The 24,819-nt window shown below is 63.3% G+C and overlaps 2 protein-coding genes across 5 annotated transcripts in view; one reads left to right on the top strand and one right to left on the bottom strand.

Moving 5' to 3' along the window:
• Positions 1 to 24,819, top strand: part of LOC130022085 (cytochrome b-c1 complex subunit 10) — a 320,448-nt gene that overhangs the window by 112,108 nt on the left and 183,521 nt on the right. The gene's annotated exons all lie outside the window — the stretch shown is intronic.
• APC2 (APC regulator of WNT signaling pathway 2) lies at positions 1,432 to 24,516 on the bottom strand. Of its 4 annotated transcripts, none has more exons than XM_056112760.1 (15): positions 24,362 to 24,516; positions 17,271 to 17,554; positions 17,056 to 17,146; positions 16,743 to 16,923; positions 15,049 to 15,157; positions 14,693 to 14,809; positions 13,908 to 13,985; positions 13,631 to 13,729; positions 12,751 to 13,147; positions 11,565 to 11,660; positions 10,765 to 10,904; positions 10,413 to 10,490; positions 9,236 to 9,352; positions 8,807 to 9,021; positions 1,432 to 6,559 (listed from the first exon to the last, which is right to left on the bottom strand). In XM_056112760.1, exons 2-15 carry the CDS (start codon positions 17,409 to 17,411, stop codon positions 1,498 to 1,500), a joined length of 6,921 nt encoding a protein of 2,306 aa, XP_055968735.1. In that variant the 5' UTR covers positions 17,412 to 17,554; positions 24,362 to 24,516; the 3' UTR covers positions 1,432 to 1,497. The 4 variants fall into 4 exon arrangements, with proteins under 4 accessions (XP_055968735.1, XP_055968738.1, XP_055968736.1 ...); XM_056112763.1 differs by having other exon boundaries at positions 14,693 to 14,806; XM_056112761.1 differs by lacking the exon at positions 24,362 to 24,516 and adding an exon at positions 19,826 to 20,180.

The following is a 24,819-nucleotide window of genomic DNA, read 5'->3' as shown; positions in this document are numbered from 1 at the left end:
TGACCCAGGGACAGGCGGAGGCGGTCGGGGAGGGGGGGTGGCCGCACCCGCCTCTCCCCCAGTCACAGGCTGCTGGGCCTGCCCGAGAGGTAGCTCTGCGATGCTCCCCACAGCCGTGGGGAAACTGAGGCACAGAGCGGCAAAAAAGTGCCGTCCGAGGGTCTCACAGTGCAAGGCAGGTCCCCCAGCCGGGCCTTGGAAGGGGCCTCCGGCCAGCAGCCCCGGAATGGGGGAGGGTGTAGATGCAACTTGGGGAGCTGGCACAGCGTGGGAGAGGTGGCAGGCATAGTCCTGCTGGAGGAAGCGCTTCTGGTCTTGGGGAGTCACCCCCTTCCTGTGGGAGGCACCACGGGGGCCAGGGGCTCTGCTCCGGCTTCTCCCCATGCAGGGACCCCAGAACTGGCTCTCTCGGATGTGGCTTTGGGCAGGAAAGAGGTCGCTGGCTCTTCCTGCAGGAAGACACCATCCCGGGGTCCCTCCGCCCGTGTGTGGGCGCAGTGAGGGGTGTCATGCCCAAGTCTTCTTTCTCCAGGCCGTCCAGTCCCCCTGTCTGCCTCCATCCCTGCGTCTCCTCCAGCCCCTGCCGGCTTTTGCACGCCCCCCCCCCGAGGGTGTTCTGAAATAAGGAGCCTGCCAGGACCCCCCTGACCACCGCGCTTGCAAGAATGAAGTGGTCAAGGGCTCCCCCTCCACCCTCTGCAGCGTGGGGTCCCGAACCCCTAGGAGGGGGGCTCCCTAGCCTGCCACCCAGACTCAGCTCTCTCCCCACTGCACCTCATCCACCTACCTCTGGAATTCCCCCGGCCCCCAGTTCTCTGCAGCCAGCATCTATCTCCCTGGGACAGCTGGGGACAGGAAGCGACATCTGTGCCCAGCCCCATGGCCGCGGCTGTTCCTCACCCTTGGTCCCCAGGCCCACCTGCGCAGTTGCTTCTAAGGGGTCCAGAGCGGGGAGGAGGACTCTGCTTTCTCCTCCCCTCTCCCAGCCCTGAGGGTTCCAGGCTCTCAGGGGAGGTGGGGGGCGCGGTCTTTCCAGCCTCATCCTTTCCCCCCAGCTGGGACCGGCAGACACAGCAGCTAAACGCTCATTAGCAAATTACCGGGCCGCGGTAATTGCGGGTTCCCCGCGCCAGTGGAAGCCGCAGCCCTCGGCTGGCAGCTCTCCCCTGTCTCTCTCTCTCTCTCTCTCTCTCTCTCTCTCTCTCTCTCTCTCTCTCTCTCTCTCTCTCGTCCCCACCTCGGGCGGGGACCGTCACCTCCCCGCTGCTCTGGAGAGGAGAGGGAGAAGGTCGTGCCTGAAGGCGCACCCCGCGTCCCCGTTTCCTTGCGGCGGGGCCCCCCATCCCCGCACCCAGGGCACCGAAGCAAGCGAATCCGCGTGAGATGTGAGGCCGATGCCAGCCGGGGCGGGGCCCGGGAGGAAGGGCGGGCCCTGGGGCACGGTGTTGCGGGGGGCGACCCCGAGCTGAGAGCAGGTGGGCAAGGCCAGCCCGACGGCTACTCCAGCAGGCGGGCGGGGGCGGGGGCCTTCTCGACGCCGAGGTCCGCGGCCGCCGCGGCCATGGGGCTGGGCACGTAGTTGAACGGGGGGACACGCGCTGATCGGCTCGGGGAGCCGTGGCGGCTGGCGGGGAAGCCCCCCGCAGGCACCCCGGGGCCCTCGGGCGGGAAGGGGACGGCGAGGGGCGCCTTGGCCAGGCACGGCCCGTCCACGTCGCTGCCCAGGAGAGCAGCGGGGCCGCCGGGGAGGGCCTGCGGGGGCCCCCGGCTCTCCAGGCTCGGGGACGTGCTGGAGTTGGTCTTGGCGGCCGCGAAGTCCTCCGTCTGGACCACGGCGTCACTGGTCTTGCGCGGCGGCGAGCCGGCCGGGCCCTCCTCGGGCGAGGCGCCCCGCAGGGGCAGCGCGGTGGCGGGCAGCGTGCTCCGCAGGATGTGCGGCACGTCCTCGTCCCGGATGCGCCGCCACGTCGTGGCGGGCGACGCCACCCGGGGCAGCGGGCGCGCCTCGCCGTCGCTGCAGCGCCGGACGGCGTCGCCGGCGGCCCGGGGCGCGGCGCCGTCGGGCGCGCGGGCCACGCTGATGTGCGGGAGCGACGCGTAGCGCTTCACCGTCTCGGGCCCCGGCGCGCGCAGCGGCAGCCGCGAGGGGCTCTCGGAGCTGGTGCGTCGGGGCTGCCGCTCGCCGGGGCCCGGGCGGCCGGCGGCGGGGACGCGCTGCGCGCCGGGCGCGGGCCGCGGGGGCGCCCGCAGCTCGTCGCAGCGCGAGGAGCAGAGGAAGACGGCGGGCAGCGCGGGCCGGCCGCGGCGCGGGGAGCCGCCCTGCGGGGCGGCGGCGGGCGCCGGGGCGGCGGGCGCGGCCAGGTCCGAACGGCGGCGGCGCAGCAGGGCCGGCGACTCCTTGATGAACGTCAGTTGCCGTCGGAAGCCCGAGCGGTCCGAGGACTCGCTGCCGCTCGAGCGGGCCGAGGCGACGCGCACCAGTCCCAGGCGACCCCCTCGCGTGCCGGGGCTGCCTTCGGGCCCCGCGCGGCCCCGGGGACCCGGCTCCGGGGTGGCCCTGGCCAGAGCGGAGGGTCCCTGCCGGGCGGGCCTCTGCATGAAGGGGATCCGCACCGGCGATTTCTGAGTCTTATGCTGTTTGGACACGAGCGCCCGCGCCGGTGTCTTGGGCAGCGGGGCCGCCGCGGGGCCGGGCAGGGGTCCCGCAGCCGGGACTGCGGGGGGCGACTTCCGGGGCAGGGGCTGCGAGGCGGGGGAGGTCTGGGAGGAGCTGGAGGACGGCGTCTTGGCCAGGCGGGCGGGGGGCGTGGCGCTTCTCTGCGGGGGGCTCAGGGCCGCCAGCTCCGAGATCTTGCCGGGCCGGTGCAGGCTCCGTGACCGTTGCTGGCCGGGCCCGGGGGTCTTGGCGGGGGCGGTTGTCTGCCCTGGGCTCGTGGGCCCCTTCTTCTGGGTGGGTCGGGCGCTCGGCGCCCCCTTGGTCTGCGGCCGAGAGGCCGTCGTAGGCACGTAGATGACCGTCCTGCCCCGAAGGACAGCCGGCACGGCGCACGCGTTTTTCGGAGCGCCCCGCGGCTTCTCGGCGCCGCCGGACGAGCGCGGGGAGGCAGCGGCGCGCGGGGCAGCCGGCGTGTCCCGTTTGTCCGGCCTCGGGGGGGCTGCGCTGGCCCGACCCTCCGCCCGCGGGCGGCGCCCCTTTCTCTGCGGCGAGGGCTGCAGCGTGGAACCCACCGAGAGGCCGGACACGAAGGACAGGATGGAGTCCGACTCGGACGAGGCATCGCCCGCGGTGGCCGCCGCCGCCGCCTGGTGCAACCAGGTGACGATGGAGTTGGCCCCCTCCTGGATGGCGCGCCAGTCCACGCTGTCCAGGTCGGACGCGCGGTCCGAGCCCGCAGCTTCGTCGCCCGCGTCCCGGTCCCGGGCCGCCTCAGCGCGCCGCTGCTGCTCGGGCCGCGCCGCCCCCGCCGCCGCCCGGGGTTTCCGACGGCGCGGGCCGGACCCCGGGGCCCGGCGCCGGGGCAGGGCGGAGCCGATGCAGCGCCGCAGCAGCTCGGCCTCGGCCCGCGGGCTGGGGGACTCGTCGTCGCGTCCGTCCCCGGGACCCGCGTCCCGGGGGCCCGTGGCCTGGCGGGTTCCAGGCCGGCCTGGGGGCTCCGGCTCGCTCAAGGAGCTCGCGGAGGAGCTGAGGGAGTAGCAGGGCGGGGTCTCGTCCGCTATGAGGCTGGGCTGGGCACGCACCGGGGCCGTGGTGGCCGCGGCTTTGGGGGCGGCCGAGGCGGGCGCGTCCTTCTTGGGGGTCGAGCGCTCCCTCTTCACTGCCCGGGGAATCGCGGATGCCCGACGCGGAGGTGGCGCCGCGGGCGATGGTTCCTCGTCCGAGTCGTCGTAGAAGCAGTACACGGCTTCCTCGGTGGGCGTCGTCAGGCACAGGGACTGCAGCCCCCCGTCCCCCCTGGGCCGCTCACCGCGGGCGCCGTCGCGCTCGGCAGAGGCGCTCGCGGGCCGGGACACCGGCAGTTCCAGCCCAGCCCGGCTTCGGCCCGGCCCCCGTGGGGCAGACGGCTCCGCTCTCCGGCCCCCCGCGCCGTCCCCGTCCCCGGCCTTGTGCCGGGGCTGCCCGGAGGTCGGCCTGGACGGGGCGGCGGCGCGGCCGGCGGGTTTCTTGCGGTCCGCCCGCCGGCTGGGCGCGTCCCGGGGGGGCCCTTGCAGCGTCTCGTCGCTCAGCGAGGCAGCGCTGGAGAAGTTGACGGGGGTCCCCTCGGCCGAGTCGCTGCCCGAGTCGTCCTCCCGGGCCGGCGCGGGGACCAGCATGTAGACGGGCACCGGCAGCGCGCGGCGGCCGGGCACCAGCGCCGATGCCACCTTGCGGAGCCGGGCGGGCACGGCGGCGCCCAGACACTCCCGCAGCAGCTCCAGCTCCTGGTCGGTGGCGGCGGCCGGGTGTCCCTCGCGGCGACTCCGCGTCTCCTCCCGCCGGCGGTGCCCAGCGAAGTGCGGCGCCGGGGTCCCACCGCCGCCTCCTCCCCCGCCGCCCCCGCCGCCGCCAACGCCAACGCCACGTTCGGGGCAGGCCGGGGGCAGCAGGCGCAGCTCCACGTCCTTCTGCACGTAATGCTCGTGCAGGGCCAGCGCGCTGAGGCTGGACGCGCACGAGAAATTCTCATCGGGCTTCTCCACGGTGAAGCGCACGCTGCCCGCGTCCAGCTCGGAGGGCAGCCGGCAGCGCTCCCGGCAGTCGGCGATGTCCAGGAAGCGTTTCACGTAACTCTCCCACTGCAGGCTGAACTGGGTGGTCTCGCGCTCGGCGGCGGCCGGCGCGGCCGGGGCCAGCGGCGGCGTCTTGCTGCGGCTGGGCGGCATGGTCTGCCCGGGGCTGTCGGGCAGTTCGCTGGGGCTGACCGTGCCACTGCCCAGCCCGCTGCACGGGTCGCTGGGGATGGAGCTGGCGATGGAGCGGCTCTCGAAGCTGCCCAGGGAGCTGACCGAACTGCAGCGGCTCAGCACCAGCGGAGTCTCCTGGACACAGTTCTCCGAGGAGCTGGAAGGGGTGGCGTCCTCCAGCCCCAGGCCACGGCCCCGTCTGGGCAGGGGGATTGGCAGGGGGAGGGAGGCAGCCCCCTGTCCCTGCCAGGTCCCGTCCAGTTCGGCTTCCCCAGGACCTGCCTCTTCCAGCCCCTCCAAGGACGAATCGCTGTCCTCCACGTCCCCAGCTTCGCTGGGTCCTGGACGGCCGGCAGAAGACAGCGAGGAGAGGGAACTGCAGCGGGACAGAGAGAGAGGCCTCGTCTCTGCCACCAGCTTCTCCGGGACGTGGCTCAGGCTCTCTGCCGGCAGCCAGGCGTGCTTCCGGGCCCCACTGGAGTTCAGGCCCCCAGCAACCACCCTGGACGCGCCGTCCAGCAGCGGGACATGCTGGTAGGTGGGCGACAGCTTGATGGTTCGGACTTGGGCATCGGCGGCCGAGGGGTCCCGGGCGGCTGCCTCAGCCTGGCCAGCCGGGGGTTTGAGGTCCAGCCGACTGGGCCGGGCTTGGCCACGTGTCGGTGCCTCCCGGCGTTCGGCCAGCGCGGTCAGTGGGCAGGGCCGCGCATGCTCACGGGGACAGTGGCCGTCGCTGGCGCTGCTGCTATTGAGGCTGTCATTGGAGAGGCTGGCGTGAGCCGCCTTGAGCCGGAGCAGCGGGTGGGCTCTGTCCCTGCGACCACCACCGTCAGGGCCCCGGCATGGGGAGCAGGACTGGGCACGGCCCTCCCGCGGTGCCTCCTGCCCCGGATCCCCAGAGCTGAGGCTGAAACTGTCATCAGAGGAGGTGTGAAGGGCCGAGATGTCCTCCACCAGCCGGTCGATCCGCGCCACGGCCAGCGCGAGCTTTGCCTTGGCCCTGGCGGCCACTGCTGACTCGGCGCCCACCTCTTTGTCCTTGTCTGGCTCAGGGCCGCTGCGGCGGGGCGGCGGGGTGCGGGCCAGCGCCTGGCCCTGCAGAAAGGGGCTGCCCAGGAACAGGGACAGCACAGCCGGGCTGGGCGGCTCAGCTGACGCGTGGGCCAGGGAGGGGGCATCGTCATCATCGAAACAGCCGGAGTCCGAGGCGTAGTCCTGGGCCAGCCCATCCAGGTGGCGCAGCGGCTGCAGCAGGGGCTTCTTGGTGACCACCTCGGCCTGGGCCTCGGGCCGGCCCTGCTTGTCCAGGTGGTCGAGCGCCTGGGCCAGGTGCCGGGCGTCCAGCTCGGCTTCCAGAGCCCGCTGTTTGCGCACTGCCAGGCTGGGCGCACAGGCGCCGGGCGACACGGCCGTGGTGGCCCCCTGGTACTTGGCGGGCCGGTGGGCCAGGAGATTGCGCAGGGCGGCGGCGCTGCCCATGGCGATCATCTTGTGCTTGGAGTGGACCAGGTTCCGCAGCATGCCCACGGCGCCCAGGTCCCACAGCAGCTCCTGGTCCCTCGCGCTGCGGGCTGACAGGTTCCAGAGTGTGCCACAGGCATTGCTCACGATGGTCAGGCTGTGTGACGTGAGGTGTTGCAGCAGCGTCTGCAGACAGTTGTGATCCCGGAGTATCTGCCTGGGGGGGCGGAGATGAGGGGGGCGCATCAGCTGGGGGACCCTCTGGCCTTGGCCTTGCCCTGCTCTGTCTCCTCCATGGGAAGGCGCCGAGCCAGGACGAGCCCCTTCCTTCCTTCCTCCTTCCTTTTTTTGATTTTTATTTTATTTTATTTTTTGCTTTTTGCTCGAGCGGGCCCAGTAACGTCTCCATTGGAGACTTTGTTGTTACTGTGTCTGGCATATCGAATACTCTCGGTCGCTTGCCGGGCTCTCCGAGAGGGGTGGAGGAATCGAACTCGGGTCGGCCATGTTGGCCGCTTGTAAGGCGAACGCCCTACCCGCTGTGCTATCACTCCAGCCCGGGTCACACCCAACAATGCACAGGTGTTACTCCTGGCTTTGCACTCAGAAATTACTCCCTGGGGGCTGGAGCAATAGCACAGTGGGTAGGGCGTTTGCCTTGCACGCGGCCGACCCGGGTTCGATTCCCAGCATCCCATATGGTCCCCTGAGCACCGCCAGGGGTTATTCCTGAGCGCAGAGCCAGGAGTAACCCCTGTGCATCGCCGGGTGTGACCCAAAAAGCAAAAAAAAAAAAAAAAGAAATTACTCCCTGGCTGTGCTCAAGGGACCATATGGGATGCTGGGAATCAAACCCAGGTCAGCTGTGTGCAAGACAAATGCCCTATCCACTGTACTATTGCTCCAGTCGCCTCCTTTCCTTTTTTGACATTTTTGGGTCACACCTGGCAATGCTCAGGGGTTACTCCTGGTTCTGCACTCAGGAATTACTCCTGGCGGTGCTTGGGGGACCCTATGGGTTGCCAGGGAATGAACTCAGGTTGGCCATATGCAAGGCAAATGCTCTAGCTGTTGGTCCATTTCTCTGACCCTGATGAGCCCCTTTCTCAGATTCCATTCAGGAACCTCTTGGGTGCCATTCTCTATGTAGAAACCTGAAGGTCCAGGTACCTGCCCTTGCAAACAAAACGGCCTGGGGCTTGGGAGAAAGGACAGCACAGGGGGGAGGTGCTTGCCTTACACTGGCTGACCCCGATTGGATCCCTAACACCCACATGTGTGGTTTCCCCAGAACCTGATTTCAGACCACCCCAACTCCACCCCCCAAAGAAAAAAATAATTTTCCAAGGGGGCAATCCAGATGTGCTAGGGGGGATATGAGGTCATAAATCTCTGCATATGCCAGACATTCAAGAAACAAAATTGGGAGGCAAAGAGAAAGTAAAAGAGAGCATTTGTCTTATATGCGTCTGACTGGGCTTCAGTCCCTGGCACCTCCTAAGGTCCCCCAAGCCCTGCCAGGAATGATCCTTGAGCACAAAGCCAGGAGAAAGGCCTGAGCACTCCCAGGTGTTGCCCAAGTCCCCCCAAAAAATTAAAGTTGGAGGTCCAAGGAGATATTTCAGTAGACTGAGGGCAAGTTTTCTATGCAGAAAGACCAGGTTTGACACTCGGTACCAAATGATTCCTCAAGCACCACAAGAAGTACACAAAGCTGGATGTAGCCCCCAAAGCACCCCCCCCAAATGAAAAATAAAAGTTTTAGGGGGCCAGAGAGATAGCACAGTGTTAGGGTGTGCATGCAACTGACCCAGGTTCGATCCCCAGATCTTATAGGGTCTCCAAGCACTGCCAGGAGTAATTCCTGGGTGTAGAGCCAGGAATAAGCCCTGAATATTGCCAAGAATGACCCAAAAAGCCAAAAAGAATTAGCACAGAATATCCCACGCCATACATATGAGAGTAGAAGTATAAGAGTAGAAGTCATGTCTTTTCACACAGTAAAAAAAAAAAAAAAATTATAGCTCCAGCACAGTGGTAGGGCATTTGCCTTGCACGCGGATGACTTGGCCGACCCAGGTTCGATTCCTCCGACCCTCTCGAAGAGCCTGGCAAGCTACCGAGAGTATCTCACCTGCACGGCAAAGCCTGGCATGCTACCCGTGACATATTTGATATGCCAAACACAGTAACAAGTCTCACAATGGAGACGTTACTGGGCCCGTTGGAGCAAATCGATGAACGGGAGGACCAATGAACCGTAAGTAGAATTCCTTTTATTATTAGGGCGTTTTGGGGGCCATGCCTCAGGGCTTATTCCGGACCTTGTTGGCTGCACGGAAGGCGACAGCCTTGGCCCCTGGACTGTCTGTGTCCTGCACCTCCCTCATTCCTCTCCAGGTTGTGCCTGGTCCCCTGTGGCTGTGACCCCATCCCACCCCCTCCCTCATCCCCTGGCGCTCACCTGTAGTCCTCGCGGGTCGCTACCAGGCTGGACACGTTACGCAGGATGCCACCGCCGCTCTCGATGATGGCCAGCGAGTTGCTCTGGCACTTGTAGCTCAATGTGCTCACCAGGAAGCCCAGCGCGCCGTCCACCTGGCAGATGGCCGCCTTGTTCTCCGTGCTGTGCGCCGACAGGTTCCAAAGCGCGCTGAGTACGCTCTTTAGGGTGGACTCCTGCGTGGGCAGCATGGAGCCAGTGGTCAGGGCCTGGGGAGCCCGTGCGCCACTGCCCCTCCCGCCTCCCTGCCTGGGGGTGCCTCGGTCCAGCCAACTTGTGACTGGCACCAACCAAATCACCACGGCGGATTCCTATTGGGTCCCTTGCCTGGCCCCGCCCACCAAGCCCCGCCTCTAGCCCCGCCCTTTCGGCCACGCCCCCGCAGCCCACCTTGGTGGCCCGCAGCACACACTCCATCAGCGCCGTCATGCTGCCCACTTCCCGCAACACCTTTTTGCTGTTGATGTCCGCCCTCCAGGACAGGTTCCTCAGGATGCTGGACACCACCTGGGGGCATGAGGGGACGGGACCGGGGGCTTAGGGAGCCAGGCTCCCGGTGAACCTAATCCCCCTTCTCCGTGCCCTTCAGGGGTTGGGACTGCTGGCAAAGTCCAGGAGGCACTTGCATTTTTTTGGGGGGGGGGTCACACCCAGCAATGCACAGGGGTTATTCCTGGCTCATATACCCAGAGGCTATAAAACCCAGCTTCCAGAAGAGAACAGTCTCCTGCCCTCGCGCCTGGCTGTCCTCACCGGGGGCCCCTTGGAGGAGGGCGGGTTGAGTTTCCCTCCCCACCCCGAGCAGAGCCCCGGCAGCCGAGGACCTCTGGAACCAGCCACAGCCATGCTGAGACCACTCTCCATGTTCGGACAAGCCTCATGCATGAAGGAACTGGCAGAGGGACTCAGGCATGCGTGTCCCAGGGCTGAGATCTCCAAGCCTGCTTGGATCAGGACTGGGCCTCCTCCACCCAGATCCCCCCTCTTCCAGTAGGTAGGCGCCACACCCACCAACTGCCCCCAGCACCATGGTGCCATCACTGGCCAAGACCCAGAGACTATAAAACCCAGCTCCTGGAAGCGTGTGGCCGCATTCGCGGCTGCACGACATCTTATTATCTAGTTCTTACTCTGGAGAACCCAGCAGGCTACTGAAAGTATCCTGCCCACACGGCAGAGTCTGGCAAACTCCCTGTGGTGTACTTAATATGCCAAAAACCAGTAACAATGATGGGTCTCATTCTCCTGATCCTGAAAGAGCCTTGAATATGGCACTTTCTAAAATCTCAGGGCTAGGACGAAGGAGACGTTACTGGTACCTGCTCGAGGAAATCGATGAACAACAGGATGACAGTGATACCACGATACATATACTCAAGAATTACTCCTGGCGGTGCTCAGGGGACCATATGGGATGCTGGGAATTGAACCCGGGTTGGCCGCATTCAAGGCTAATGCCCTACCCGCTGTGCTATCACTCCAATCCGACACTTGCATCTTGGGGCGAGAAGGAGGCTGTATCCTGGAGCATCCCCCCCCCACTCCACCCCGCCTGCACCCCGCTTACCTGGTGCAGTTCCTCGCTCTCGGAAGCCAGCTGAGCCACGATCGCCTCCATGCAGCCCCGACGTGCACAAAGGGTCGCCTAAGGTGGAGGGGAACTATCACCCAAGGGCCAGACACCCCCCGTCCCACTGAGTCTCTGTTTGGCGCTGGGTGCCCTGGGCCCAGGGGAGGGGAAGAAGTTACTCAGCTGCCCAGGTGAGGAAACAGGTTCAACAGCACCCCCCACACTGCTCCATTCTCCAGAGGTGGTGGTCCCACGGGGTGTCTTCCCCAGATCCCCCAACCATGGACTGTTTGTGCCTATGTGTGGAGTCTAAGGGACCCCCATCCCCGCAAGCTGGGCCCCAGGGTACCTTGTTAGCCACGTCTCCAAAGGTGAGGTTGGTGAGGGTCATGCCCGCATAGCGGCGCAGCGCCAAGTTGAGGGGGTCCCGTGTCATCTTGTGCATCTCATAGTCCACTTGAAGCAGTTCTGCCACAGCCTGGAGCCCACCTGCAGTAGGGCATTGATGGGTGGCGGGAGGCATCACACGCTGGGGTCATGTGTGCTGTCCCCATGACCCACCCACCCACATGATCTCCAGACCAATCCCCCCCCACCAGCTCTCCCCAAATTCAAAGAGACCAGCTCCAGGAGCTGGGGCATACAGCAGGGAGGACGCTTGCCTCGTAGGTGGAGGTTTGATCTCTCGCACCCTATAGGGTCCCCTGGCTCCGCTAGGAGTGATCCCCAAACACAGAGCCAGGAGTAATCCCTGAGAAGCACCGGGTGTGGTCCCAAAACGAGAGAAAATGAGGCATGTTACTTGCAAGGCAAGCGCCTCACCTGGTTCTCACCTATTTTGGGGTGGGGTTTTCCTTTTTTCGGGGGGTGAGGAGGCAGGGACACACCCGGTTATGCTCAGTGTCTCTGCACTCAGAAATTACTCCTGGTGGTGATTGGGAGACCCTATAGGATGCTGGGGATTGAACCCAGGCCATCTGTGTGCAAAGCAAATGCCCTCCCCACTGTGCTCTGGCTCCAGCTTGGTCCTGACTTTTTTGGATGACACAGGTCCCGTCCCCAACGCTAACCTCCATGCTCTCAGCTCGTTCCCTCTCCTCAGAGCCCCGATACGGAGCCAGCTGAGAGCCTGGCCTGGCAGTCACTCACCCAGCTCATTCATGGCTCGCCGGTACTCTTCGTCAAATGACAGCTTCATCACAGCGCAGGTGGCCTGGCAGATCTGCGGCTCCATGGGGACAGGAGCTGTGAGCCAGAGGGACCGTCATTCCGAGCCTGTCCACGGCAGCCACTGTACCCAGGAGTCCCCACCCTGCCCCCCTGCTTCACGAGAGCAGCAGCTACCAGAAAGAAAGCTCAGGGCTCCTCCCCCCCCCCACACCTTTCCCTCCACAGAAGGAGAGATGGAGTCTCAACCTGCAGGAGGGAGAGAGGACGCCCCCTCCTGGGTGAGACGGGCACTACAGGGATAAAGGTGCGTGCCTCGCATGGGGCAGTACCTGCTCCTAGCCCCGATACTGCATATGTTGTTCCCCCGAGCACCGCCAGGGGTCGCTCCTGAGCACAGAGCCAAGAAGAGACCAGAGCTGGCCATAAACAGCTCCCTCCCAAATCGAGAAATAAAATGATCCCCACTCCTCTCTGCCTTTCTTTATGTTTTATCTTTTTTTGGGGGAGGGGGTCAAACTTGGAAATATTCAGGGGGGGGTCAATCCAGGATCAATACCGTGCAAGGCCAGGACAGCACCTTAAATCCTGTACTATTCCTAGGGCCCCTCCTTTGGTGTGTGTCTTTGTTTGGGGGCTTGTGGGTTTCCTTTCTTTCTTTTTGGTGTTTGGGCCACACCAGCAGTGCTCAAGGGCTCTGAACTTAGGGCTCACTCCTCAAAGGCTGGGGAACCCTACGGGGTACCAGGGATCGAACCCAGGTCAGCCGCGTGCAAGGCAAGTGCTCGCCCCTCTTTGCTATCGTTCCAGTCCCATTCTTGTGTTTTTTCCTCCCCGTATTTCCTTTGCAATTAGCTGGGAGAATTCTGCATCTCACTATCCTGCACCCCCCCTGTTCCCCACCCCCATCCCCAGTTTTCCCTGATTATGCTCAATCCAGCCATTGCATTCAGTGACTTTCTCCAGTCCCGTCACCGGGTACCAGCAGGGCAGCGGATGCCCTGCCTGTGGCTTGGCCAAGCTGTCAAGCCCAGCTCCCAGCAAGGCCTCAACCACGGGAGACTCAGGCGGGGCTCCCAGCCCTGGTCCAGAGTGCCCGGGATGTTGCGGGATGTTGCGTGCACTGCATTGCACAGAGCTGGAGCCCTGACACACACCCTTTGCTCACCTCCTCCGCCCGCACCGCCGCCTCCCTCGGGCCCCGCCTCCCGGGCCTGCAGCCAATCCCAGCAGGTCTCGCAGTAGGCGCGGATCTGCTCCAGCACGTGCAGGACCCGCATCTCCTTGCGCGCCAGGCCCTGGTCCGGCTGCGAGAAGATGATATTGTGCAGCGCGGCGTTGGCGCGCATGCGCGCGTCCTTAGCGCCCGGCGCCCCGGGGCTCCCGTTGCGCCCCCCGGAGCCGGCCTCCGCGCCGTGCAGGATCTGCAGCAACAGCGGCAAACACCCCGAGCGGCGCATGGCCACGCAGCTCTCGGGGGAGCTGGACATGGCGAGCAGCGTGCGGGCTGTGTCCTCCTGGTCCCGCGTCGCTAGCATGGACAGCAACCAGAAAACCACCTCCACCTGCGGGGAAAAGAGGGCATGAGGTGGCATCGGCGTGACCCTAACCAGGCGGAAGGGCTGTGACCTCAGCCCCCCTCCCAGACCTTCTCATTGCTCGATCACCGAACCTCTCACAAAACGGAGGGGCAAGGAGGATCCCTGTGCCACCTCCTAGCCCAAAAAGCCAGGCACCCACGGACACTCCTAGGTGTGGCCCCCAAAACATACAGGCCAGGTGTCATCAGGGTCCTCCCATGACTGGGGGACCCCGAGGAAGGTTTGGGGAGAGGATGACTTCATCCCCGCATCCCAACGGAGCAGGCTTCTTCACCCTGCATGCGTCTTGATATCCTCTAAACTGTTTTTTGGAGGGTGGGAGTGCCCAGGGCTTATTTTTGGCTGTACACAGGGATGATTCCTGGTGGGACTCAGGGGGACCAGAGGTGAACCCAGATTGCTGCATGCAAGGCAAGCGGCTTCCCCGCTGTACCCCCCCCCCCATACCTTGCTGTTGCCTGGCTGAGGGCCACCATCCTCGGGGTGCGTGGGGACCTCAGGCTCTGGGTCCTCATCCACCGGCATGGGCTTCACGGCTAGTAGAGCCTGTGGGGAGGAAGTCGGGTCTGGGGGTCCGTTCTGGGAGCCCTCCCCGCAAGGCACCCTGGCTGCTAAAAGCCACTGCATCCTACAACCCTATGGATGGGGGCTGCAAGGCCGCTTCCTTCACCCTCGGCAGAGTCATCAGCCTCGCCGAGGGGACTCGTTCCGCTTCTTCCAATACCTGCGGCTCCGTCTGCTGGACCCGATCCTGCGCAGACAGCAGCTCCTTGTCAATTTGCTCCAGGCGTGAAGCTCGGATCTGCAAGGAAGAAAATGCTAGAAATCCTCCCGGGGAAGAAGACCCCACCCACTTCCGGAGCTGCTCCCCTCTCTTGCCCACACCAGAACCCCACCCTCTGCTAACTCCCCCTTCCCTGCTGTGGCCACATCCCTCTGCGATCAGGAACACACTGCTACTCGGGCACGCCCCACCCTTCTATATAGCTAGCCCACCACTGAAGCCCTCCCCTGGGATCTCTCTGGCTTTCGTTCCGGGAGGAGGTCCCTCCTCACCCCAACACGGACTCCAGCCTAGATCAGCCCGCCCTGTTTAGCCCTGGCTCAGTTAACCTCCAGGGCTTGCTCAGACTTGGTTCAGATCACTGTCCACCAGTCTCCACAGTTCTCAGGCTCTGCCTTTGGCTTTCTCTGGCTCCACCCACCAGCCGCCACCAGGACCACTCTGTCCAGCCAGTCTGTGCTCTCAAATTAACCCCACCCTACAGAAGCCCAGACTCCGCCCACAATGGCCTCTGCCCGGATTCGCCCACGAGCATGTGGCCCCGCCCACTCCGGTGACTCCACCCACGGAGGTTTCCGCCCCCTTGTTCACCCATTGGCAGGTCATATCCCAGGCTCCGCCCACTATGGATCGCTACACTCTATCCTGGCCTACGGATTTGTACAAGAGGTGTCGCCCTGCCCACTAGGCTGGTAGGTCCCTGGGGCTCCCCCCGCAGGGGGCACCTGTGCTCGCTGCACCATCTCATCCGAGGTGCCAAAGCGTTCTTCCATGAGCGACCGGATGTGCTGCGCCTCGAACTCCAATTGCTGCCGAATCAGGTCCATTTGCATCGAGAACTGCTGGGAAGGGCAGGTGGGGCCAGAGTGAAGAGCGATAGTCCAGCGGGTCGGGCATTTGCTCTGTACTGAACCGACCGACCCGGGTTCGATCCCCAGCACCCCATACGGTTTCCCAAGGCCATCAGGAGTGATCCCTGAGCACTGCCAAGTGTGGCACCAATAAAAATGAGGCGGGCCAGGGTCAGGATTCAGCACTGCTCCCCTCACCCTGGGCCCCCAAGGCAGCCCTGCTCGCTCACCGTCTCCACATGCGGGAGCTCGTCCAGGCGCTTGGACAGACCCTGCAGTTGTGAGTAATACCACAATTTCTCCTTCTCTTCCTTCTCGATCTCGTTGAGCAGGAAACACCTGTGAGAGATGGGGCAGGCCGGTGGGCTTGGGCTCTCAGAGGGGGAATCTTGGTGCCAATGGGGTTTATGATCACTTGTGAGCTGGAGCGATAGCACAGCGGTAGGGCGTTCGCCTTACAAGCGGCCAACATGGCCGACCCGAGTTCGATTCCTCCGTCCCTCTCGGAGAGCCCGGCAAGCTACCGAGAGTATTCGATATGCCAGACACAGTAACAACAAAGTCTCCAATGGAGACGTTACTGGGCCCGCTCGAGCAAATCGACGATCAACGGGAGGGCCTCTCTCTGTGGGTGCAGCCTATTGCCAGGTTGATGGGCAGTGTGGAGGTTGGAGGTGTGGCTCAGGGGGAAAATGTTTGCCTGGTATGTGGGTACTACTGGGGTCCGGTGACTGCCAGGACTGGTTACGTGGGCTGGAATGCAAAAATACTTTATTTTTTATTTATTTATTTTTTGCTTTTTGGGTCACACCCGGTGATGCACACGGGTCACTCCTGGCTCTGCATTCAGGAATTATCCCTGGCGGTGCTCAGGGGACCATATGGGATGCTGGGAATCGAACCTGGGTCGGCTGTGTGCAAGGCAAACGCCCTACCCGCTGTGCTATCGCTCCAGCCCCTGCAAAAATACTTTAACAGGAGAGAAGGGAATTGTAAATTCTGATTCTTTGAGAAAGGCTGAAAGCTCCTTTCGAATTCTTTTTTTGTTCGCTTTTGGTTTAGGGCCACACCCGGAAATGCTCAGGGGTTACTCCTTTTTCTGTGCTCAAGAATTACTCCTGTGGTGGTGCTTAAGGGGGCCATGTGGGATGCTGGGGATCAAATCTAGGTAGGCCACGTACAAAGCAAGAGCCCTACCTGCTGTACTTAGCACTGCAGCCCCAAGGTCTGGTCTAAGTCTGACACATTCCCCAATACTTGCTAAATCTCCCTCCAGCCGACACAGGGCAAGCTTCAGGTTGGATTGCTCCAGCTGCAACAGCGAATCCCATCACCACCCAGGCATGAGACAGTATTCTTCCCATTTCGCCACTGCAGAAGTCTGTTGTTGGGGACTTGTATGAGCCTGGACTTAATGGTGGCCACTCTGGAATGGTCCCATTGGGCCTCATACAATCTATCCAAGCTAAACTGGGCGTCGGACCTTGTCACCCTCTGCTGGCCTTGGTCCAGGTCTCTTGGGCCGCAGCCCTCTCTCCACAAAGGCTGCCTTCAGGTCCTTTGGCATGGGGCTTGATCAGCCTGGGCCCTGGACCCAACCCTGTCCCTGGCAACGCCTGCATGTCGGAGACCCCGGAGACGTCTCCCAGGAACCTTCTCAGCTGCCAGGAACGACCCCTTTCTTCTTTGTCTTCCAGCTGAAGCCAGCTGGGTCAGAAAATGGGGCAGAGGAGCTGCATAAAAACCCGGAAGGGACCAGGAGGCCCAGAAGGTGGGTGGGGCCAGAAGTAGAGCTGGGGGTGGAGCTTATGGATGCGGGCGGGGCTTGAATGTGGGTGGAGCCTTGTGGGTGGAGCCTATGGTAATTGGACCAGTGAGAGGACAGAAGCCTGTAGGGACAGGGCTATCTGGTCAAAGAACTTACCTTTCACGGTCCAATTCCTCCAGCAGCCGGATGGTGGCCCGACTCAGCTCCCCAAAACTGTCTTTGGATGGTACAGAATTGTGCACCGGACTTTCCTCTGGGGTCCGAGCAGCGGGCTCGGGGCCCAGGGCCGGGGGCTGGAACTTGAGGTTGTACAGGCTGGTGATATCCATCTGTAGAGCTAGGGGGGCGCAAAGCGAGAGGGCAAAGGTCAGCGAACCTCACTGTCTCTCCTCTTCCCACCTCTCCCTGGGGCAGGTCAGGTCGGGGATGGCCGCGGTGCCTTAGGATGGGGGGCAGGGCACCGCCTCACCTTTCAGCTGCTCCAGCACCTCCGTCTGCCCAGACGACAGCAGGACACGGGCCTCCTGCTCCAGCTTGCCCTGTAAGTGTCTCAGCACCTCCTGGGGTGGGGGCGGGAAAGAGGGGTCACTGGCTGGCGTGCTGGCCTCCCCATGTCCCCATGCATCCGTGGGGCCCAGCACCCTGGGGTTGGTCCCTGGACGCCCGCCCCTGTCCTCTGCCCACCTTCATGCCGGACGTCTCAGTCTCCAGTTTGGACAGGTGACTCGAATTATCCTCCAGCTCCTGCCTGAGGTGACTGTTCTCGGCCTGCAAGGCCTCCACCTGCCTCACCAGCTGTTCGTACGGGGCCACGGAACTCATCATCCTCAGCAGTGACAGGGCCTGGGGACTCAGCGGGGCAGCGGGGAGGGCCCGGGTCCTGCTGGCGCGACAATGCTAGATGGCAGGGCGGGGGGGATCCAAGGGACAGCCGGGGTGGCAGATGGAGTGACAGACATAGGCAGGGACTATGAGAGAAAGAGACAGAGCCAGCGATGACTCTTAAACCACACCACCCCAAGGCCTCACGACTGGGTGGACAGACAGACATGTCCTGCCACACCTGCTGAGAGCTTGTGGGGCCAGTCCCACAAACAGATTGGTTTTTTTTTGGGGGAGGGTCACACCCGGCGATGTACAGGGGTGTCTCCTGGCTCTGCACTCAGGAATTACTCCTGGCGGTGCTCCTGGGACCATATGGGATGCTGGGAATCGAACCCGGGTTGGCCACGTGCAAAGCAAATGCCCTCCCCGCTGTGCTATTGCTCCAGCCCATAAACAGACAATCTGAACCAACACACAAACTGGACAAGCTGCCGCCACGACAGTCCAGACCCCCCACGATGCCCCCCCCCCTCCCAGCTCCCGCCAGTGGCTCTCCCGTTTAGAAGCTAAATGGTGGCAACCCAGCAGTGCGTGGCTCAGCGACAGAGGAGAGACAGACAGACCCAAGGCCACTGTGCCCCACGGGGGGTTCCTACCTGGATACCCCACATTCCCTGTGGGGCAGCGGTCCGGATCCCCAGAGGCTCCCTAGGAAACCCCGGACGGCGGGGCCCCTACCCCATCCCCTGGGCTCTTGGCTTCGCAGTTTCTTTTGTGTATCCCCAATCCTTTCCCGCTCGGGGTCCAGCCTCCTCCCTCTGTCCAGCTGGCTGGTGCTGCCTTTCTGCCAGAGCCGTCCCGCCCCCCTCCTGCCCCTCTCCCCTCTTTGTTCCTTCCCATCACGCTCACCCCTCCCTCCGCCTTTGTCTGAGCAGCGCCAATGGCAGCCCTCGGCTCCACCACCTCCTTCCGGGGAGCCCCCTCCTCAAATAGGCCTGCCGCCCTCTGCCCGCTGGGGGGCGCTCGCCAGCTTGGTCCTCCCTTCCCCACCCCCCCACCCCCCAGCCTCCCTCCCTTCTCCAACTCATTCATTCTGCTCTCCTGCCCTTTCCACCTGAATCTGGAGCAAAGGTAGGGAGCCAGGATGTGGGACCCCCCCCCCCAACCTGCTTGGAAATCTCATCACTTGGTTTCTTTGTCATAGTCCTGAGTCCCAGGGTACAGCTGCTTTTTTTCCAGAGGGGGAAACTGAGGCTGGGGGGTGTACCCTCAAGAGATCCCTCAGTGAGGAGGTCCAGAAGCATGGCTAGAGCTCTGATGGGGTGCCAGGAAGTGCTCAGGAGACTGGGCGGTGCCCTGTCTCCTCAGTTACCTCTCTGTGCCCACTGGGCTAATTAGGAGAAGCCATGAGCCAGGACGGCTGATGGGCTGAAGGTGGGCAAGAGGGTGAGACCAGAGTGGGCCGCCTAGCACATGGCAGAGGGGAAGTTGTCAGATTGGGGGGGGCAGGCACTTGGGGGAAACACGGCCTTGGACCCCCACCCTGACACTGACCCTGCCCAAAAGGGATGGTGGGGTTCCAGATGGAGCCCCAGATTCTGCCTGGGGCAGACTTGTGTCCTGGCTGAGACCATCATGAAAATAATACCCACCCCCTGCCATTCCTGCCTGCTCCCCCAAACCCAGGCCTCTCCTGGAGCCCAGTCCAGGCCTAGACCCTTCTAGAATGATCCAGCCTAGGCCCAGCCCATATCACAGCTGGGCCCAAATCAGATCACACCGAGGCCAGGGGGGAGACCACCTATCGGGCTTTGCTCCTTTCAGCCTGGTGACCCTCTTCCCAGCTCTGCTCACCTGAACCCCATTTCCGACAGCCCCCCACACACCTCCATCCAGGCTGGCTTCCCCGCACCCCACAACCCACTGCTCAGGCCCAGTATGCCGAGGCTGTGACAGTCCTGGGGCAGATTCCATCCCTGCCCCATGACCTCCCCAGCACTCCTCCCCCGCGGGAGCCCCCACTTCTGACCACCTTCCTCTGGGAGGTCCCCCTATCTGACCCTCGCCCCCAGGATATGTGAGATTGTTTTTTATTTTTTGGGGGGGATGATCTCCCTAAAGATCATCATCAAAGGAAAAAACACCAATATCTGGGGGTCCCTCTGATGAAACAGTGTATTTCAGGAAAAGAGGCTCCTCTCCGTTAAAGGAAAGCCCCGCTTTACAGAAAGGTGTAACCCCCTCCCCCCCCCACACACACACCACTATCCACTCCTCCACGGGTGTCGGAGCCTTGGAGTGGGTGTGTACGTGAGACCCCACCCCCGCCCCAGAAACTCAGTTTCTCCTCCAGTTTCAGGCAGAGGGATTAGGATGGAGACCCCAATGGGAGGCGGGGAACCGCGCCTGCTTACTTGATCTCCCTAGGGTTGGGCCAGCGGGGGCACCCGGACTGGGTCCTCCTCCCCCGGGCAGGGCTCCGCGAACCCCGCCCGAGATGCCCGCCCGTCTTGGGCCAGGGCGACCCCGGGGCGCGGGCTGCGGGGCTCGGGGCGTGCGGGCGGCGCGCACCGAGGGCTCCCGGACGGACAAAGCCGGGTGCGGGCCGGGCTGGGCGGCGCTGGGCGAGACCACCCAAGCGCGCGGGGGAGGATGCGGGATGCGGGAGCGGCGGCCAATGGCTGCGCGGGAAGACGGGCTGGTGCTATGGCAACAGCCAATGAGAGCCCGGGGCGGTGTCCGGCGCCCGCCGCGGGGCGTAGGGGCTTTGCCCGGGTCCGCGGGCTGCCAGGGGCTGAGGGGGGACGCCCCCATGGGAAGGGGACACCCGAGGACTAGAACCCCATGTTGCCCACCTCGTTCTAGGGCGAAACCACCTTGGAGAGCTTGCGGGTCGGCTGGATGCGCGAATCAAAGGGCCGGCCCGGGAGGTTACATCAGCGGAGGGAGGGCAGCGGCGGGGCGGGGCCGGGGCCAGGCCGGCTGTTTCCCTCAGGGCCGGCCTCGAGGGTGGGTCTGGGCGGGACGGGACCCTCGGGATCCAAACTGGCCCTCCCCGATGGGCAAGCCCCTGGGACCGTGACAATCAGTCCCTTCTTCCCTGCCTCGTGGCAAAGGGTCAGTTCCCCCGTGGACATCGGCCATGATTCTGCATTCCCCGACCCCATGTACCTGGGTCTCTCTCCCTGTCTCTGATTGCACCCCTACCTGTCTCTGGTTCCCTGCCTCCCACTGGGGTCTCCATGCACACATCCCCTCCAAGATTTATTCTATGGGGGGGGGGGAGGTTAGGCTCCAGGGGTACTCGCCCCCCATGTCCTGATTCTCCCTGGGTTCACAGACTATTCTGTTTTTTTGGGGGGGAGGGGTGAGACCACACTCAGCTGTCTCCAGGACTTACTCCTGGTGGGACTTGGGGACCCCTATGTGGTGCCGGGTAATAAGCCCAGGTCAACCCCCTGCAAGGCAAGCGCCTTCCCCGCTGTACTCGCGCTCCAGGCCCCAACAATTCCGCTCCAATTCTTTTTTGTTTGTTTGCTTTTTGGGTCACACCCAGAGATGCTGAGGGGTCATTCCTGGCTCTGCACTCAGAAACTGATCCTGGCGGTGCTCAGAAGGACCATATGGGATCCCGAGGATTTGCAAGGCAAATGCCCTAGCTGCCGTACTATTGCTCCAGCCCCCACCCCAATTCTTTCCGCGGCAAAATGGGAAATCGTACATAAAGGACACAGCTTTTTTTTTTGTTCCTTTTTGGGTCAACTGGCGATGCTCAGGGGTTACACCTGGTTCTGCACGTAAGAATTACCTCTGGCGGTGTTCAGGAGACCACATGGGATGCTGGGGATCGAACCTGGGTCAGCCACATGCAAGGCAAATGCCCTACCCACAGTACTATCGCTCCAGCCCCACAGCTCTTTTTTTTTCTTTCTAGAATTATCACACACACACACACACACACACACACACACACACACACACAAGGATACGACTTCTTTCCCTTTGGGGCTCTTGGCCAGGGCTGGAGCGATAGCACAGCGGGTTGGGCGTTCGCCTTACAAGCGGCCAACATGGCCGACCCGAGTTCGATTCCTCCGCCCCTCTCGGAGAGCCCGGCAAGCTACCGAGAGTATTGGATATGCCAGACACAGTAACAACAAAGTCTCCAATGGAGACGTTACTGGGCCCGCTCGAGCAAATCGACGATCAACGGGAGGGCCCCAGGGCCCCATTCACCTCACCCACAATAGAAGAATCACACATGAGTCCCACTCAGAACCAAATACTGCTGTACCCTGCTGTGGGTTTTTTTTTTCTTTTTGGGTCACACCCGGCAATGCACAGGGGTTACTCTGCACTCAGGAATTACTCCTGGTGGTGCTCAAGGGACCATACAGGATGCTAGGAATCGAACCCGGGTCATTGCTCCAGCCCCTGCTGCGGGGGTTTTATTTATTTATTACTTATTATTATTATTTTAAATTTTGGGGTCACATCCAGCGATGCACAGGGCGGTTAGTCCTGGCGGTGCTCAGGGGATCATACAGGATGCTGAGGATCGAACCCGGGTCGGCTGCCTGCAAGGAAAATGCCCTCCCTGCTGTGATATTGCTCCAGCCCCTGCTGTGGGGTTTATTTATTTATTTATTTATTTATTTATTTATTTTTGCTTTTTGGGTCACACCCGGCGATGCTCAGGGGTTCCTCCTGGCTCATGCACTCAGGAATTACTCCTGGCGGTGCTCAGGGGACCATATGGGATGCTGGGAATCGAACCCGGGTCAGCCATGTTGGCTGCGTGCAAGGCAAACACCCTACCCGCTGTGCTATCGCTCCAGCCCCTGCTGTGGGGTTTTAAAAGGAAGGTTCGATGGGCACAGGGGCACTCCGTGGAGGAGCAGCACACCGTGGCTGGGGCTCTTACGGGTGAATAGGAGCTCACCTTGTGCTCAGACTCAGTGGGTAGAATGAGTGTTGGGGAGGGCTTTAGGGAAGGGAAGGCCCCAGTGGTGGACTCATGGGGCTGACCTGACTTTTGGGGGCCAGAGTGGAGCTTCCAACCATCTCTGTTTGATTCCCCCAGCACACAGAGTGGTACCCAGATGATCCCCCACCCCCGTGTCTGTAACTTTTCTTTCCCCACGTCTTCTTTGATGTTAGGTTTTTTTTGTTTTGTTTTGTTTTTTACTGTTTGGCCAACACCTGGCAGCTGTGCTCAGCTCTGACCCCTGCTCTATGCTCAGGGATCACTTCTGGCAGTACTAGTTCGAGAATCCTGTGAGTTTCTGGGCCTCGAACCCAGACTGGACTCATGCAAGGCAAGCTCCTTGATTGCTGTACTATTATTCCAGCCCCTATTTTTGTTGGTTTGTTTTGTATTTTTGGAAACCACATCGGGCAGTGCTCCGGGCTGACTCCTGACTCTGCACTCAGGACCACACTCAGCTGTGCCCAGGAGTTACTCCTGGCAGGTTCAGGGGATCCTGTGGGGTGCAGGGCTAGAGCCTCTCCACTGTCCTATCGCTCCAGCCCCTCTGATGCTGATTTCCCGGGTCCCAACCAACCAGAACCTCAGAGCTGGCCGACTCTCTGCTACAGGGTGGCTCTAGTGGTCCCCAGTTTTCCCCATGGGCAAACGGATGCTCAGTCTGCTAAAATTAAATTAAGAGACTCACCCCTGCGCTGCCATCCAAGATGTGCCCGAGATCCTAGGGCTGAGGGAATGTAGGGGAGTGAGTTACAACATGTGTCCTTGACAAGGAACCCCAAGTCCAATCTCAGGCGCTAAAGGCTACAGTCGGGGGAGTTTCAATCCCCACATACGGTTCCCCAAGCCCCACCAGGAACAAGCCCAGAGCACCGTTGGCCGTAGCCCCCAAAACAAAGGGAACAGAGGGAGTGATTTCGAAAGGGGATACCTCTGCAGTATCCCATTAGATGGTGCCAGGTCTAGAATGGAGGGGCGTCTTCCCAGGCTCCCTCCTCTGCACCCCTTCCCCCTGCTGGATCTCCAGGACAAAGCGGGATGGAGAGTCACGTCCCTCCATCCCCGCTGCGCCAGTGCCAGAGACCGGGAGAGAAGCGGGGGCCGGCCAGACCCGCGCAGTGTGGGGTGCGGTGGAGGACAGCCAGCGCTGAGACAGCGGGCTGCCGAGCCCCCCACAGGGCAGGGGTGGCGCGCGGAGAGCACAGAGTCCCGCCAGAGGAGGAGGGCCCGGCAGGACGGGTGGAGGGACAGGCCGGCTCGTCCAGGGGAGCCTGGGCCGGGCGTGGCTCAGCAGACTGCGGCCTGTTTACAGGCCAGAGAGACAGCGGGGGGCGCGCGGCCTCGTCAGCACCGCGGAGAGCTCCCTGCTGCCTCCCGGGCCGGGACGCTGCGGCCACCGGCGCGCTGGCTCCGGGCCCCTCCTGACCAGTGACCTTGAACTCCCCCCGCAGCCCAAGCTCAGCTTCCTCCCAATTAGCGGGCATCGTGGCTCTGGGGCTCCGGCGCGGTGAGGGGTGTTCTAATGCGCACCCTCAGAGGCCCTAGGCTCGGGGCCCAGAAAGGGAAACTGAGGCCGAGCGCGGGTCCCAAGTGCCACCTCCGCCTGTCCCGGGCGGACTCACGGCACAGTGCGCCCCCGATCTCCTCCCCAACTCCCAGTCTCCGCGTCAGGGAGCGGGGCACCGGGGGTCTCCCGCAGAGGCCCCGGGATGGACCCGCGCTTGCGTAGACCCGGACCGGAGGAGGGTGTGTGCGTGGAGGGTGTGGGGGGTCTCGGCGCGGAGGAGGGGCTCCCCGCGCGGCGCATCTCCGGGGGCCGTTTCCCAGCCGACAGTCTCGAAGGCGACTTGCCGGGACCCCTCCTGCGGGGAGCCCGCGGGGCGCGCGGCCGTCGCCCCCCAGCCGCCACGCCCGGGGTCCTCTCCCGCTCCTCGGCTGCGGCCCGCGCGCCCCTCGCCCCTACCTGATCCCCGAAGAAGGCCGAGCGCGAGCAGGTTCCGGAGCCCCGGGAGCCCCATACGGAGCCGCAGCGCCTCGGACCGGTCCGCGCCCCGCCCCTCGCCCGCCGCGGGGTGCGGGGGTGCCGCGGCCGGGGACGCCCTGCGCCTGCGCGGAGGGAGCGGCGAGGAGGGGGTCAGCACCCCGGCCAAGGCGGGGACTGTTCCGGGAAAGGGAGAACGAGGGGTGGGTGATCGGGAGCCCCTAAGGGGTGTGTCGAGGGGGGCTGGGCACCCTGGAGGTGGTGGCCCGAGGTCTCAGAGGGTTTCCAGCGTGGCTCGCGAGCCCTAACCACTGGGGTGGTCCCTTGGGGGGCGGCGGCGGCACCTGGTTCTGGGAGGGGGCCGGCCACCCGCAGCGGCCCTGCAGAAGCGGGGTCACCTCTCGGAAAGCGCCCGGGCCCGGCCACTCGCCCAAGCTCCT

The sequence above is a fragment of the Sorex fumeus genome, unplaced genomic scaffold, assembly GCF_029834395.1.
Source record: "Sorex fumeus unplaced genomic scaffold, SorFum_2.1 ptg000019l, whole genome shotgun sequence".
Taxonomy (NCBI): domain Eukaryota; kingdom Metazoa; phylum Chordata; class Mammalia; order Eulipotyphla; family Soricidae; genus Sorex; species Sorex fumeus.
Note: the sequence above shows the minus strand (reverse complement) of the source record. Positions and strands in the feature narration are given on the sequence as shown.